General features: G+C 51.6%; 1 protein-coding gene across 13 annotated transcripts in view; it reads right to left on the reverse strand.

The window, feature by feature from the left end:
• IQSEC1 (IQ motif and Sec7 domain ArfGEF 1) overlaps positions 1 to 17,512 on the reverse strand; it is a 467,442-nt gene that overhangs the window by 88,097 nt on the left and 361,833 nt on the right. The window contains exon 1 of one of the 13 annotated variants that reach the window (XM_033091201.1): positions 15,101 to 15,446. The exons of 8 other annotated variants lie outside the window; for them this stretch is intronic. Coding sequence is in view for 2 of the 5 variants with exons in the window: in XM_033091138.1 (XP_032947029.1) it covers positions 14,868 to 14,980 (113 nt within the window). In the remaining 3 variants the exon portion in view is untranslated. 4 more of the 13 variants (XM_033091138.1, XM_033091175.1, XM_033091210.1 and 1 more) reach the window with 4 other exon arrangements.

The raw sequence follows: 17,512 nt of genomic DNA on the forward strand, positions 1-17,512 counted from the left end.
GTTAACTTGTTTACTGTCTGTCTCTTCTACCAGAATGAAGCTCTGTGAAGGAGACTTTGCTGACCACTGTATCCCAGCACACAGATGGTGCCTGGTCTGCAGTAGCTGCTCAAAAAATGTCAGATAAATGGATGAATTTTGTCGAACCACATTCATTCTGGCTCAGGGACAACGACAGGGGTCGGGCAAGACACGTGAGTCAGGAAGGGAATCGCAGGCCCTTTCCTGCTCCCCAGCCTCACCCTCGTCTTACTCTGAGCCAATACCCCTCTTCAGAAACCATATATTATGCAAGGGCCAGGTGAAGCTGTTTCGCAAAAACATCCATTCTTATCTCCAGCATGCCCAGTACTTAAAGGAACCTGTCAGCTAAAGATTTTATAAAAAAAAAAAAAAAAAAGAGGAATCCCTTTGGCAACACAAATGACCATCCTTGACATATTTGGGTTTCTTTTCTAGTAACTTTGCTTAAACTGGGAGCCATCTGCATTAAAAGGAGTGGGGAAATTGAGGGAACCTAGAAAAAAATACATACGGAAAGCTGCTAGGGCTTCCATCTGGTGTCACTGATTCAGTCACATGGCAGGGCTGGGTCCATGTTTTAAGGGGCTGTTAGGGAAGTAGCTCGCTTACCCTTAAGAAGTGCCTTCACACTACAGAGTGGCACCCAGGGGGTGCCAGCCAAGGCCCCAGTGGGCCTCTATGAATAGTCTGTTCATTTACAACAAGTGCTGGGAACACCCGTTTCACAAACGGATCCTGCTAAGTGCTCCTAAAACCACAGCTTCTCTTAAGTGGGTTAAACGTTGTCCTGTGCCATCTTCTTTATGTGATCGATTTAAACAACACCTCCTGCTGCCCAGTGGGAGGAAGGCTTCAAACAGCTTGACCTGACTCCACTGTTTCAGAACTAACAGAGGTGGCGTACATGTGACATCTGACTCATTATTTGAATAAATCTATAACTGAGAACATGTGCGTTCCTGAATGTGTTCAACCTGACCACCTACTGTGTGTCAGGTCCTGACTAGGTATCTCAGAGGATGAGGAGAGAAAGCAGAGGTGGGTCCTGCACTCGGGAAGCTCAGTGGGCCAGGGGGCTGGAGGCAGCTCTCATTTGATGATGCCAGCCCTTCATCAATTGAGAGCTGCCTCCCGACAGCAGCTCTGCCAGCTGGGTTTGCATCCCAGTTTATCACAGAGGCCCTGAAGCCCAGAGAGGGTATGTAATTTGCTCAAAGACACATAACCCATTAATGATGGAGCTGGGATTAGAACCCAGGTACACTGACACTCAGCCTACGTTCTTTCCACTCCACCAGTGGTTCTCAAAGTGTGGTCCCAGGAACAGCAGCGGCCACAGTCCCAGTTGGGAATCATTTGAAATGCAAATTCTCACCATCCAGCTGATTCTGATGCCTGCTGCAGTTTGAGAATCCCTGCATATGCCAGGGCACTAATATGGGTGGTCAGTGCCATCATGGGAGCAACCTAGCATAGAGACAGGAACGACTGTGAGCTGGTGGGGGTGGCCACCAGGGAAGTCTTTCTGGAGGAGGTAACACCTGTCTTGGGATTTGTGGCATGAATGGGAATTCACTGAGTGAGGCAGCAGGAGAAGGGCACTGCAAGTACAGGGAATGGCACGGGCAAAGGCGTGGGGAGCTGGGGAAAACATAACCGTAGTTCTGCAAACACGTGAATCGGGAAGTGTGGGGACAGGTAAGCTATGAAGAAGGAAGCCGGAGGGTTCAGTAGGGGCTTCGTCCTATGGGGGTGTGTGGGGGGGTTGCAGTCAGCAGAAGTGGCCTGGATTTATCCCCAGGTTAGTTTTCCCAAGGACCAAAAGCACTATATACCAATTAATGCTACTCTTTCTATCAGGGAGACTTTATATCTGTTCCATCAATAAGAAACCAGTCTCACTAAGCATAAATGGAGTTTTTCCATAAAAATAAATCACCAATACCAAACGACTGTTATAAAATATTGCTCGGATTCTGTTATCATATCAGCAAAAGGCCCGTGCTTGAGGGCCTTTGTTTAAAACAGAGATTAGCAAGTAGTATAGAGAATCCATTTACAGAAGGCAGCCATAAAACAGAAGGATGCTTTTCATATCCTGATAGGGAGCAAGATACAGGACGTATTACTAAGTGACAAAAGTAAGATGATGAATGCTGTATTTGGGTAAAAGACGATAGGGGGAGAGTACACGCACACACGCGCGCGCACACACGTTGATATGTGCATACAATATCCTGGACAGTGGTTACTTCTGGGAGAACTGGGATGGGGCTGGGGGGGTAGCTCACTGTTCACTGTATACCCTTTTATATCTTTAACTGTTGAACCATGTGATTGTGTCACTTCCTATAAAATAAAGAAATACAATTAAGCCTTTCTTAGCGTGATAAAGAGGTGTTAAAGACATGTTAGCCCACTGACACTTTGGTCTGGATGTAATCAGAAGGCTGAGTGAGCACTGGGGGATCTTTCCCGTCACTGAATGCCTGAAGTCAGCTCACACCCACTAGGGCCTGGGTCTCATACATACAGAAACTCTGCTTGCTGGGTAGCAGGGGTCTGAGAACACACTTTGTGCAGCAAGAAAAAACACCCTCAAGCATGTTATGTTTTCCCCACCACCTGTGGCTGGGGCAGGCTGGAGCATGGTCAAGGTCCAGTCCCCTGTGGTTCGGAACCTCCTGCACTATGAAGAGAGGAGGGCAGGCCCCAGAGAGCACCTCCTGCACACCAGACAAGTGCGGAGAGCTATCTCGTGGAATCAGTTATCAAGTGCCATTCTTTAGACCATACGGAAACTGAGACACAGAGGTTAAATGGCACAACTCAAGGCCACTCAGCTGGTCATGGCAGAGCAGGGATTCCCACCCGCAGGTCTATGCATGAAAAGTTTGGGAGCCTCTGCACCAAGTGGGCTTTCGGCTGGTAAGAGAACCCAACCCCACAAAATAAGTGTAAACCGCAAGATCCAGACTGGGCCCTCCAGGTTCCCAGAGTGGACCCACAATTAGCATTACTTATGCAACAATCCACACACAACTTTTGTCTCTCTCACAATTTCCACATATGACTGACATTTACGTGTCAGTAGCAAAGACATCAAGGTTTGGAAACCCCCTTAGTGTTAGAAATGCAATTTGGAATTACAGGCATACAACAACTTGTTCAACATCTCAGCTATGTCTGCAGTAATTATTAAGGGTAATCCACATCTAACAAATACACCACTGTATGGAGATGGAAAGCCAGGAGTGGGGGTGCTAACGTGGACCTCGGTTGTTTTCCTCCAGGTCATTTCCTCCTGTCCCTTCCTGCAGCGGGCCTCGTCCTTACGGCACTTGCACTCGGTGGGCCTCTCGTGGGGCTCGGCCCTGTCTTCAGGCTCCCACACAGGAACAAGTGGGCACCATTCCTGGCGGGTCCTGCCTCCTGCCCTCAGAAGGGGCCCTGTTCTAGGATTGCTTCCCATTTTTCCTGGACAGTCTCGGGACAACACTACCTTCCAGTAATTCCCTCTTGCTTTAGTCAGCCAGGCTGCTGTATGCTGCTTGCAATCAAGGCTCTAGCTTCTGCTCCTTGGTCTCCCTCAGTGACCACGGGTAGTTTCACGGCAGGGAGGCTTACTCATAGTAGCAGTGGCAGTGGATGCCATTTCTGGAGCACTGATTCTGTGCCAGGTGCTCCATGGGGCTCCATGGGACTCACACAAGGCACCATCCACATTTTACAGTAGGGACGGGCTCAGAAGGACCAGGCCATTTGCCCAAGATGCAAGATGGCGCACGGATGGCCCAACTGCCGAGTGGTCCCACTTTGGGACTCAGCCTCTGGTCGGGAAGGTGCTTCTTCATTCAACACACGTTGGCATCTCTGTGTTTTAGCTCTGGTGCCAGGTGCAGGGGCCACCGTGGAGCGGGGAAGGGACTACCGGGCTGTGACAGCCTCCTGTTGCACGCCCTAGCCAGGCTAACACTTGTTAGGCACTCACTGTGTGCTTTATGCATACCAGGGACTTCATAACCTGCATTTCACTGACCCGGGGCTGAAGAGATGAGGTCTGGACCCAAGCACTCCCCTGCAAAGGGTGGTTTCATTCAGCTGTCCCCAGGTCGAGCTTAGCAGCAAATTTAGATCAACTTAAAAACACAACTCATGGCACAGCGGATGGAGTAGTCCTCAGAGGACATGAAAGACAGGGTAGTGACAACTGCAGGCTGGAGCCACCAAACCAGTGGTCTGGGTGCAGTGGGGAGCAGGGGGAAGCTTGGCCTCGCCTTGGACTGACCACAGTGGTCTCCAGCCCACCTCTCACTGGGCTGACCCCAGCTGGTTCAGCCCATCAGCCACCGCTGGGGGCTTGGCACCACCGGTCGCCCTGCTGGAGAACTGCAGTCTGGCCTCTCCAGCCCCAAGAGAGCAGGCAGATGCCCCGGCTTGGGGCCAGGTGCCCAGAGAAGACACCCTCCTCCCCGACCCTCCTTGTCATATGGATGGAGGGCAGCTGGATCAGGAAGCAGAGCCAAAGCTCAAACCCAATTTCAAAAACATTTCAATCTAACAACACGTCACTGCCTTGTTTCAAACCCTGGCTCCTCACTGCTTAAGAAATAAGCACCAAACTCCTTTCCATACCCACAAACCCCTGTAGATTTGGCCTCTGCCTATGTCTGCCCTCACCACTCTGCTCCAACCTCATATCCAGTAAGTTGGCTCCTGATCCTGAGCCTTTGCACATGCTGTTCCCTCTGCCGAGTACACACGTCTCTCTTTTCACCTACTAGACCCTGACTTCACCTTCAGGTCTCAGCTCCTTCAGACAAGCTGCCTGACTTCTTCGCAGGCACCACTGAGCGATTCCTCCCAGCATGTGGTTGCTACTGTTCATGGGAGAGTCTCCCTCTCCTTCCCTGGGCAGCTCCGTGAGGGTACAGATCATGTCTGTTATACTCACCGTTGATTTTCAGCCCCAGCACAGTGCCTGGCACATCGTAGATGCTCAAGAAATATTTGTGGGTTAAATGAATGATGCGTGTTTCATGGGAGTCCCTGTCCCAAATTAGCATGCCTTCATAAATACAGTGCTCACTCTCCAAGGTGCCAGGCACAGAGGCAGAGGTCCTTCATACTTGAGTTCTGGGGAATATTAACAGATGATAAAGTGGAGGGTTTGTGCAGAGGTATCCTGACCAGGAGTAGACAGCCAGGAAAAGCTAGAGCTGAGATGTGGACCTAGGTATGATTTGAGCCAAGCCATTCTGTGGCCCCTAAAGCCAGGCATACGGTCCAGTTCTTCCTGAATATTCACCCAACTGGGTCTACTCAAGCTGCTCACACAGATGGAGAAGGGTTTTGGAGTTTTCTTTCTCGGGAATTACCAGCAGGGTCCTGGTGAGAGATTCTAGAAAACTGAGCACAGGAAGACTACATAAGTGTGAAAGGCACCCCCTCAGGCCCAGGCACCTCTCCTCTGGCCATGAGCACGCTCAAGGCTGGCTCCCCCACCTGCATCCACCACAGGCCCTGTGTGTGAGTTTGTAAAGAGTGCCCTCTTCTGGTGGACACAGTCTTTCAGGCCCACAACTTGGCAAGAGTGCATTCTTCCTTTCAGGTTGTACAGTGTGCAACCTGAATAACTACTCTGGAAACACCTGGAGCTCTGCCCCACTGGGTGACTGTGACCCTTGGTCCTGGCCATCCTCCTGACATCAATCGTAGATCCCGCTCTTCCTTCAAGGGGGCAGGGAGCCCTTCTGGCAAGGCCTTGTAGTCATGTGTGCAGGACATGTGGCCACATGTAGCCACCTACCACTTTCTTTTCTTAGACCCTGAGAGAGATAAAGTCCTGCCCTCAGCCCTCTGGGAGATTTCTGTGGCAGAGATAAGACAGCAGCAGGTCCAGGAGTCACAAGGCTCACCAAGAAAATGTCAACAAGACTTAGCACTGACTTCAGTTGCTTCACAGAACAACATCAAAGCTTAACAGGAAAGAAGTGAAAACCTCAGCCCACGTCATGAGCTTTAAGCCCAGACGGGACGGGTGATGTGTGGCGTGCTTGGGACCTGAAGGGGACAGAGCCTCAGTTCTCTCACTGAGGCCACCACATGCCCTAGGCTCCTGTACTGAGTCAGGAGCCAGGCGGAGGCGAGGGCAGGCTCAAGGTCACCCAATGGCCAGCTGGCAGCCAGGCTGGGCCTCAGCCAGGTCCCCAGGCTCCACCCTCAATCCAGACCCAGATCTGTTAGAGTGGGGAGGAGGGGGAGCTGGTCTCCAACTCGGGCCTTCACTGGGCACAGAGGGACCGTTCTTTGCTGCTCAACAACCCCCCTGTTTGCCCTGTGCCAGGCTGTAGCCTCCCTCAGTCCTGCTGACAAGGAAAATCTGGTGCCAGCGTCCACAAACATTGTGCCTTCTGGAAGGAGGCAGCAGCTCGGGCTCTCGCCCGAGTAGGTAGATTTAAAGGCCCAGAGGGAAGTCACAGGGTGGGGGCAGAGCAAGCTGCTGGGTGTTTTCTTTATAATGGGACGGGGGAAGGGATATATGACCAGATATCCCAAAATTGCTTTTCATGTTTGCTCTGGGGAAAGGGTGGGTGCAGATGTAGTTTTCATCATATATTCTTACAATGTTGAACATTTTTACCATGTGCTTATATTTTCTAAGCAGATATTTGCTCATAGTAATAACGACATAAATAAAAAGCCCAGGAAGGAAGGAAACAGACAGAAATTTCAGAGGGTGAAGGGAATTCAATATTGACCTTCCCTATAAAAACGAAAGCTGAGATTTCCTAACAACTTCCTGGGAGACGGCCATGTTTGCAGCCCTTTTGTGCAGGTTGCATTTCAGCCTCAGGGTGACCTGAAGAGGTGGGTATAATTATTGTCCCTGTCCCACTGCACACACAAGGAGACGGAACCTAAGTCCCAGTCACTAGCTAAGCTGAGCTGGGCCCAGAAGCACTGGCTCTTGCTTCTGGCCTCTCAGGGACTGGAGCTCTCAGAGCACCCCAGGGAGCCCAAGGAGCAGGGGGCAGCAAGCCGGAAGGAATTAGGCAAGGGTGTAGCATAGCCTGCAACTTCTGGGGTCACGTAGGCAGACAACTGAGATCCTAGAGGACTTCCCCATCCTCCTGGCCGAGGCCCAGCTGGACGACAGCCCCTCCCTGAGCCTCAATTTCCTCATCTATTATATATACTGCAAAGCAGAAGTAAAGACGTAAAGGTGAGGTAGCTGGCACATGGAAAGTGCTCAGCACATACTCCCTCGGTGCCCTGATGCCTCCAGGAGCAGGACGGCTGCCTCCTGCCAGGCCAGTTACTGCCCACTGCTGGGGGAAAGTCACCAGGGTCTGGAGGGCAGATTGGAAGCTGGAAGTGACTCCTCACACACCAGTGGGCAGGCCCTGGACACTGAAATTGGCAAAGAGGAGCAGGTGGGCAGAATGCCAGTGGTCTTGTGGGCTTGAATGGGGGCCAGAGACCTGGCATGTCTTTGCTACAGGCTATAGCCCTCCCCAGAGGGCCACTCCTGGCTCTTGGCTGCCCCAAACAGACCCAGATGGAAAGAAATTGGGAGGGGTCATTTCTTTTACAGACACAGGTCCCAGAGCTGAGCAGGGAAGACACAGCCAAGGACCATCCTGGCTCTCCCTTACCTTGGTCCACTGCCCTGGGTGTGCGCCTCCTGCCACAAACAGCACGGCCTCGCTGGCCCTAGGGGCCTCCTCTGTGGCCCACGCAGATGCGCTCCCTCTGCCCTCCTGTGGCCTGTGCAGTGGGCAGTTCAGGTCATAAGCCCTGAGCCCCTGCTTAATCCTCAAGGCAGCCAGCACCAGCCAGACACGTGACAGACCATAGCCCCACAGACCTGTTTGTCAGGAGCAGCAACTGGTCCAGTGGGGGAGGGCTGTCCACCCTGCCCTCAGGGGCTGTCCTTGATAACCATACTCCTGCTGGTCTTCCAGCCCACAGCCTTCAGTCCTGGGCTCCTGCCTGCCTGGGAGAAGGATGGGTACATGGGGGAGGGAGTGGGGGTGAGGAAAGGACACACTTCTAACCAAATGATGCTGGCCTGTCTGGGGAAGTGAGTGTGTGAGTGTGTGAGTGCGAGTGTGTGTGCGTGAGAGCGAGAGAGAGAGCGAGAGAGGAATGGGTCCCTTATCTCACACCATACATGAAAATCAGTTGCAGGTAGATGAAAGACCTAATGGGAACAGTGAAAGTAGGCGAGTCTTCATGACCAGAAGTTAGGACAAAATTCCTTAAAACACAAAACAGTAATAATAATAAAGTGAAAGACAGATTTGACTACTTAAATTAGGAACTCTGAAATTAAGACATTCATCTCATGACTCCACTATAAGTGAAATAAGCAAGATATTTACAATGTACACAACTGGTGAAAGATTAAAACCTGGAATTCCTAAAGAATCCTCCAAGTCAACAAGAAAAGAAGAAAACACTGCCATGTGGGTGAAGACTCGACCAGGCACTTCACCAAAGAGGAAACCCCAATGACCAGGAAATGTACGAAAACTGCCCAACCTCATCAGCAATCAGGGAAATGCAAAGGAAACCACAGTGAGAAGGCATCACACAGCCCCAGGGCGAACATGTATGACCGACTGGCAAGGGAGTGCCAGCAGGGGGTGGGATGGCCACAGTGGGGCACTGTTTTGTGAAGCTGACAAGCACACACCTTACACTCCCCCCAAGCCCATTAGAGGCACATAGGTGTATACCCTAGAGAAGTTCATGCCGTGTGTGCTTGGGCACGACAGGTTTATGGGCTGTCCCGGACAGGAAACACCCCACATGTCATCACAGTAGGCTGGATAAATGAACTGTGGCCTAGTGCTACAACGGAATACGATACAGCAGTGACAAGGGCAAAATACAGCTACTCATAACTGAAAGAGTCACACAGCCACAATTGAGCAAAAGTAGCCAGACCCAAAAACAAATATCTATAGCCTAAGTCTATTTACTGAGAGTTCAAAAATAAGAAAAACAAAATTACATTCTAAGAAGTTTTTCAGAAAGGTGGTAAGACAGTGAGAACAAGGACACTACGTCTTTCCACCTTTCTATGTGACAGGTTACATATCACATTTTGGTACATGTGGTATGGGGCAGCAAGGTCAGCAGGGACCCCAACCTGTGACTGTAGCGCCACCAGGTGGTGTAGCCTTGACATGACAGCCACCCCAGCCACACTAGACTTCTGAGCTGGAAGGGCTCTTCCCACTCTCATTTCACAGACAAGAACCCAGGACCACAGACAGAAAGGAACTTGCCCAAAGTGGAACAGCAAGTTTGGAAGCCAGCAGGGCCAGGACTGGGACTCAGGTGTCAGGGAGCCCAAACCAGGCCTCTCTGTTCTTCCCCGTGAAAGTCCTTCCACTGCAAAGCCCCGTTCACATCAACCACAGACAGCTTCTTTGTAGGACTTGGCACGCTCTGAAATTATTTGCTTAACTTATTTAGTGGAGGTCTCCTGGTATTAGAATAAGAGCTCCCAGAGAAAACAGTTTTTGTCTGTTTTTGCTTCTGTGGCATCATGGTAGGTGCTCCATAAACATTTGTTGAATGAGTAAATGAATGGAGCTGACATTTCTATTTGGACTTTGAGGTCCTAGAAATACTTAATGGCTTCTATGATATCCCCAAAGGAGAAAATGAAAAATAACTACTGTGTCTTCCCGAAAATAAGACCAGGTCTTATATTAATTTTTGCTCCAAAAGACGCATTAGGGATTATGTTCGGGAGATGTCATCCTGAAAAACATGCCAGGGCCTCTATTCCAGTTAGGTCTTATTTTCGGGGAAACACGGTATATGACATTGACACTTTCACAGAATTATCTTCATAACTGCCTTAGGAGGTTGTCACTATCATCACCTCCATTGTAAGGAGGAGAAAACCGAGGCTCAGGGAGGTCTGCTGACTTGTCCAAGGTCACAAAGCTGGAATGTTGAGAGCTGGGGTCTGAACCTCGTCCTAGAGGCAGGTGGCGCCTTAGCTGGTCCACAGCTGAGACTATCAGGATCTGCACACTTCAGCCCCTCCTATCTCCCTACCCTTCCAGCCCCCCCAACCTTTTTGGGTGCTGATTATAACTTCAAAAGTATTTTCCAGTCTCTTCCGAACTCCTTCGGCTCAGGGAGGGGAAGGAATTTGCCGAATGACACAGAGTTCAGCTCTCGGACCTCCAAGCTTCCCAAGTTGGTATGGATGACACTGACCGCAGTAGTTGCTCACTGATTTGTCACAAGACACTCAACTTCCTTCCTGTTTCACTTCATACCAAATCCTCAGGACGCTTGGCTAAGTTCAAAACTTGGTCCTAGTTTGGCTCTGAATGAGCTGAACAATGAAATGTTCCCATAATACCCCCCAGGCAACCAGTTTTATTAAAATACCTTGACACTTAGCATTTGTAAGAACCTATATTACCATCCTGATAGCTTTCACCAAGTCGTCAGCTAATAATTTTTTTAAAAATCATTTAGCTCTGGGAGCTAAAATGACTTGAGATACAGGAATCCTCTCCCTGGCCTCAGTTTGCAGACCTCCAGTGAGAGAGGAAACTCACTGCCTTGTAAGGTTGCTCGTTTCTGGCTTGGATTCAGCTCAGTTGAGCACAAACAAAAACTCCTATTAGCCCCTGGTGCTAGGAACCAGCAGGAGCCTCAGCCACCATGCTGCCCTCAGGGAGCTCCCAGAGACTGTGTCGTCCCAGTAAAATGGGACACAGTACAGCCTGGGATTGCCTTCCAACGAGGCTGTGAGGCCCAAGTCGTGGGTAGCATTCCAAGTCCCACTGCAGACACTGAAGGATGGATGTGGCTCAGCCTGGACTCTGCTCAGTTGGGTCTGAGCACTCCTTTCAGAGGAATCGCCCCCGAGGGTGTCTGGACACTCTCCTGTGTGGCTCTGAAAGGGCTGATCAACAGTGGTTGGTGGGGGGCTGCACTGCTGGCCTGTGGGGCTGACATCATTGTTTTAAAATTATGCTTCTAGAAGCTTCACACACATTCATGGATGGGCTTGTGGTTTTGCAGATGAAATGGGATAATATATGTGACGGCCGTCCACAACAGGGTCTGGCATAGAGGAGCACATGCTTAAAAAAATGTTTGCTGGCTTGAATTGCGAACGTGTTGGATCAGAAGACCACATACTGTGTTTCCCCGAAAATAAAACCTAGCCGGACCATCAGCTCTAATGCATCTTTTGGAGCAAAAATTAATATAAGACCCGGTATATATTATATTATATTATATTATATTATATTATATTATATTATATTATATTATATTATATTATATTATATTATTTTGTATTATATTATACCCGGTCTTATATTAAAATAAGATCAGGTCTTATATTAATTTTTGCTCCAAAAGACACGTTAGAGCTGATGGTCCAGCTAGGTCTTATTTTCGGGGAAACACAGTACACACAGTTCTTCAAAGAGTCACTGGGAACTTGGCTGCCTGCATCCTTCTTTTCCAAGTTGGCAGTTGCCATCGTAGCTCCACTGTGGCCCAGGGCGGGGATTTTAAGACTGGCTCGCCAGGGGCGTAATGTCAGTCGTACCTGGGCTCCTGCATCCTGCACACTGCTCCTCTGTCCAGTGACAGTGGTACCAGGATGGTGCAGGATGAAAGTGATGAGGAAGAAAGAGGTTCCCAAGTGGCAGGGTGGGGTGTGCATTTCTGCAGGTGCCAACACAGGGCAAGGCTGGGCCCAGTGGGCAGGCTGTGGGCACTAGAAGATGCTGCTCCCTGAAGCAGGTTTGAGTCACACTTCAGCGTGGCAGTGCCCACCACGTGTGAGCAATGGCGGTGTGTGTGACCCCAGTACACACGGAGCTCACCAACAGGATAGGCCTTCACCCAGCCTCTTTCATGCAAGAAACACCTCCTGATAGGAGCAAGCAACCCCACTCCTACCCCCTAATTACGAAGGACCAGTGTGGTGTGACGAGACATCTGCTGAACCCTCCAGATGCACAGCCTCCCTGACCAGTTAATCTTCAGCTCAACTTGCACACCCTAGTGAAGGGGTGCTTAGCACAAGAACAGAGGATGGCCGTGCTCTTCTTGGCTAGGGATGCCTAGGTGCTTAGCTTACCCCTCACCCCAAGAATTAGGACACTGGTGTGGAGAAAAGCTAAAGACTCAATGGTTGCCCGTTCTGGCTTAGGCTTGGCACTGTCCTCTACACAGTGGGGAAGGGCATGACTAAAACCCTGAGGGTGGTTGGGCCAGCAGGTATGGGGTGGGCAGGGCAGGGAAGGGTAGGCTTGTTAGAGCAGTAGATGGAAGGGCAGGCAGCGATGGGCCCTTTGAGCACCCTTGAGAGAGGGTGGCAACTCTGGTCATGAGATCCCAAATTACTTAACGTTTGCAAACTGCGCAGGAGCCAGAGTCCCCCACAGAGGAGGGCACCAGCCCTCCTCCTTGTCCCTCCACTGCAGGGACCTCTGTGGGGAACACTGAGTCTTCTGAGTGTTCCCTAGACAGTGGCTCCCCAGGGATGGCTGGATTGCTGGAGAACTGGGAACAAATAGTATGATGCTGTGTGACCTTGCACTTGTCCCTGACTCTCTCAAGCCTCTGTATCCCCACCTCTAACAGGGAATAGACCCCAGGATGCTCCCTCCATTGCTGACGGGTCCTGGGGCTGTTTCTCTTCTCTTCTTCTGAACTCAACTGCTGGGTCTGGCCACAAGTAAGTTCAGAGGCTTACCTGGGCCACCCAAGTGAGGAGCCAGGTATAATGTTGGGGGCAGGGGAGGGTGCCCAGAGGGCGAGGCCAGCATGCGCATGCTGTGGTGAGGACTGCCGAGAGTGGAGCAGTGGCTCCTCAGAGGGCACAAGCAGACTCCTAGTCTAGAATGAGTACCCAGCCCCTCCCAGTTATGGAGAATGTGAAGAACCACCAGAGCAAAACGCACAAAGCTGAGCGGGCAGAGCGGAGCCTCATCTCATGGACAGACCAGGGGAGGGGACACCCACTGTTGTCTTTCTGCTCCATTTGCTTCAGGAGAAGATCAGCTGTGACAGCTGAGAGCTTGGCAGTTTAAAGTGGCAACTGCCTGTCAGACAAGGGAGGGGATCACCCCCGTGACTGGGTGGGGGGAAGACAGCCTTGACTCACCTCTGCCAAAGGTCCCTGGCACCTCACAGCCCAAGAGCAGCCAGTTCTGGGCAGGGCAGGGGTTTCCCATACTCTAAGCCCCTGGCCCACAAGGGTCCCAGCTCAGGCTAACAGGTGACACAGTCCTGACACCTAAAATAGCCCCATCACTTCTCTGCCTCCTGTCCCACTTGGGACAGCGTAAGGAGATTGCTGGGGTTATGACAGCTACCAGCACAGTTGCCTACACAGACTCCCGGCTGCCTGGGGGTCTGACCTGTAGGACTGTCTGACCAGGACTAAGAACCAGCTTCTTGGCCACGTGTTAGTAGGAGGGGCTGCCCAAGGTCACGAAGGGGGTCAGCGGTAGGGTAGGATTCGGACCCTGTCCCTCCAGCCCGGCCGAAGCTCGGCACTCTCTCCCTACAGCGTCTGTCTGCCTCCCAGTGAACTCCTGAGATGCCTCGGTCCCCCGCCCGCAGGATCCCGACCCCGGACCTGGCAGCGGGACTTCTCCGCGGGGAGGCGGGAGCAGGGAGGGAGTGCGGGGAGGAGGGCTGCTTTGTCCCGCGACCCTTCGGGCCTGGATTCACGTTCCCCGCCCCAGGGAGGCAACCAACTGCATAGACGCGGAGATGGAGCACCCTGAGGCCTCCTCCCATCAAGACTGCGCCTTCAGCGTTCGCAAGGTTTCGCATAGCGGAGGAGGCTAAATCTCCTGCAACCTCACCGCAGAGCGACTCGCAGAGCCCCAGCTCAGAGAGACCGGCGTCGGCGCGCCCAGGCCTGCGTAGGCCGGTTCCCCATATCCCAGAGCCTGGCGGCCGCTAGTCCCCAGCCCTACAACCCCGCGCCACCTGTGTCGTCCCCACGACTGTGGCCTCGTAACCTCCTCCGGGGCCCGGCTCTGCACAGCCGCCCGCGATCCCCCTCCCGCTCCGAGGTTCCCGAGAGCCGCCCGCGCGTCGGTGCAGCCGCGGCCTCGGGGGCGGAGCTGCAGGCTCTTAGCTGGGGGGTGGGGGGGATCTCCGGCCGCAGCCCTCGCCGGTCCCGCATCGCACCAGCCGCCGCCGCGCCAATGCCCCGCAGGCCCACCTCCTACCTCGCGGGTCCGCCTGCAGCTGCCGAGCTTGCGGTGTCTCGGAGGCTGGCCAGGGGCGCTCCGGAGCCGGAGCCCGCACCCAGGATCTGGAGCCCGCGCCCGGCCGCCTGGCGGCTCCGCCACCCGCGGGCCGTGACCTTGGCTGTGGCCTCTCCGCGCCCCGCCTCAGTTTCCCCCCTTCGAAAGTTGGAGGAGGGGGACGCCGGTGCTCTAGCTGCGGGTGTCACCCGCGTCTCGGTGTGTTGAGGGCGCGTGGAGCGGCGGGCCCCGGATGTCGGGTACGTACAACCGAGGCGCTTTGGAGCAGGCACTCTGGCCCCAGCACGTCCCTTAGACTCCCCAAGACCCCTAAATAAATGCAGCCTAGTAAATGCAGCCTCAGGCCAAGTGCCCTGGCCCCTCCCACCGAGAACCGCAGCCCCCGCCGGCAATGCCCAGCCTCCTTCTCCTAAGCCTCTCCAGTTCACAGATGACAAGAATGGGGCTCAGAGGGGGCAGCCATTGGCCCCGAGTCGCACAGCGTTCCAGGGCTGCGCGCAGCCCTCTGGAACCACGCCTCTCTAAGTCCCCTGCAGGACACGCGCTCCTTACAGTTTTGGGAGGAGGATCCGGGCCTGCCCGCGGCACCCCTCATCCCGCAGCACACATTGACTCCGCACCAACCGAATGCTTGGGATGGGCCTCAGTGGCCTGGCAACTGTCATAGAGAATGGGGCAGCACAGCCTTAGAGCCCCAAACCGTGGGCAAGAAGTGGCGGAGACCGGAGACGAGAGGCTGGGCCTGGAAGGGGCAGGAAGGGGAGGGTGCTCCAGGAGGAGTGTACCTCAGGAAAAAACTGGGAAGGGAATACGCGTAGTCCGGAGTGTAGGGGAGAGGAGGCGGGGTCTGACAGCCGAGAGCACCAGACGGAAACCAGGCGGCTTCCTTTCGGATGCAGCAGGGAGCCGCGCACCGGGTCGGAGCAAGAGAGTCAGTGATCTGGGCTGGGTTTAGCAAGCGCCCCCTGGTGGCCAGAAGGGGACAGGCGGTGAGAGGAACGCGGCTGCAGTGGTCCCGCGGAGAGGAAGCTGGGCGAGTGATGTAATGAGTCAGGAGACTGGAGTAACTGCTGGCCCTGACACGGAAGACTGTGTGACCTTGGGCAAAGTACTTCCCCTCTCTCTGAGCTTTTGGGAGGAAGGGAGCTCCATTTTCAGCTCTGATATCTCATGACTCTGGACATTGGGGTCAGGTGGGAGTGGACAGTGGAGCCAGCAAGGAATGACAGATCAGAGATGAGAGGTGGACATTTTGTTCAGCACTTTATGAGGCTTATTTAATTTACTTGAAGTAGAAAGTATTACCCCAATTTTACAGACAATGACACTGCGGCACATAGAGGGTAAGTCACCTGCCCTCACTCACACATCTGCTAAGTAGCCGGTTGAGATTTGAACACGGGCCTGTGAGGCTGCAGAAGTCTAAGTGGATAGTGTGACCACCTGGGTCTCCTGTCTTGAAGCATTTGTCAAGCTCCTGAGGTGTTCCTGGAATATACAAGGCACTCGTGACAAACGAAGACGAATAAGGAATGGTCCAGCTACTGGCAGGTCTTCCTCACCTTGTGGCAAGAGTGAGCCCATGGCACCTTATTGATGCTCGCAGCTAACAGGACTGGAGTCACTCTTAGGGGCGGGCTTTTTGTGCAAAGCATGAACCCCCACCCCAAACCCCGTGTTTCTCTCTTCTGTATTGTGGGAGGTTTTGTTTTGGAGAACTATGAATTTATAATTTCAAAAATATTTTAATAGAGCACTTAGAGGAAGAAAAGATGCTTATAGTTTTAATAATCCAAAACGCTCTACTACAGAAGCCACATCCTTTGTTATCAGTGCTAGGAGTGAGTTACTTGGCTGGTGGAAGGCAGGGGAGGGAAGTGAGAAGAGGGAGAATCTGTTCAGCCTGGGCAAGTCCCACTACCTTTCTCAACCTCGTTTGCATTCATTGTAAAACTGAACTGATGGTAAAAAAAAAAAAAAAAAAAATCCACCCTGCCTCCCTTCAAAGGCTGCTGTGAGGATCAACCACGATAATGTGTGAAACGGTTATATAAAATGCACCGTATAAATATTTTTATTTCTGGAAGCCATGAAAGAAAATATTGATTAACTATATAAAAATGAAAACTTCAAAATGAAATTTTAAAATACCACAAAGTAAAAAATGACAAATGGTAAACTTAAGAAAAAATCTGCAGCACATATGACAAAAATTAACTGAGGAAAATGAGCTGAAAGGTAATTTCCCTGATACATAGGAGTTCTTGCAAATTGTTAGGGAAAAGATGACTAGCCAATTAGAAAAAGGAGCAAAAGATATGAACAAGCAGTTCATAGAAATATATCCAATCTCCCTTGTAATTAAATGCATATTAAAGAAATGCAAATCAAAACACAACATGCTTGCCATTTAAAAAAATCTACCAAGTTGCGAAAAAATGAACAAGTTTGATAATACTTTTGCTGTTGAAGGTGGGAAGAAATAAATGCACTCCAAAACACTGGCGGGTGAGTTGCAAGATGGTACAACCTTTTCTCAAGGCAAAACTATACAATCCGAGGACAGTCAACACGGCATTCTGCGTAAGAGTAAGCAAACAAAGGAAAACACCTCTGGTGTCCAACAGGGAGGGACTGCATGAAGACACACCAGCACACTGGACTTTGTCCTGAGACAGACAGGTCTCCACTAGACACATTTCTAGTGGACAAGGAGAGGGCGAGAAGACCATGTATGTTATGATCCCTTTTGTGTATATTTTAAAAGGTTATACGTACATGGGATGTCCTAATTGTTCCCCCAGAGTATACACACACACCCAAACAAACTATTATTGGTGGCTACCTTTTGGGAGGATGATGAGCTATGTGGAATGGGTATGTGAGGAGCTTTCACCTCTCATTTTATACTTTTCTGAGGATTAATTCATTTTTTTAAAGTCACCAGGGGTTATCTGAGCATAAGCACAGTCTCATGGGCCAACTAAATCTTTTTTACAGGTATTAAAAAAAGTAACTGTTTTTTTGCAGTATATGCATGAACTACTGTTTTGTTTGCTTTTCTGAACCTGGACATAGAGTTGGCAGGTCTGGTTGTTAGGGCCTGCGCTGACGTGAGCTGGGGTAACCCCACGTGTGACCTGAGGGGAAGATCATCTTCCCGCCGAGCCTCAGGGTCCTCTCCATCTAGTGGACAG

The sequence above is a fragment of the Rhinolophus ferrumequinum genome, chromosome 2, assembly GCF_004115265.2.
Source record: "Rhinolophus ferrumequinum isolate MPI-CBG mRhiFer1 chromosome 2, mRhiFer1_v1.p, whole genome shotgun sequence".
NCBI lineage: Eukaryota > Metazoa > Chordata > Mammalia > Chiroptera > Rhinolophidae > Rhinolophus > Rhinolophus ferrumequinum.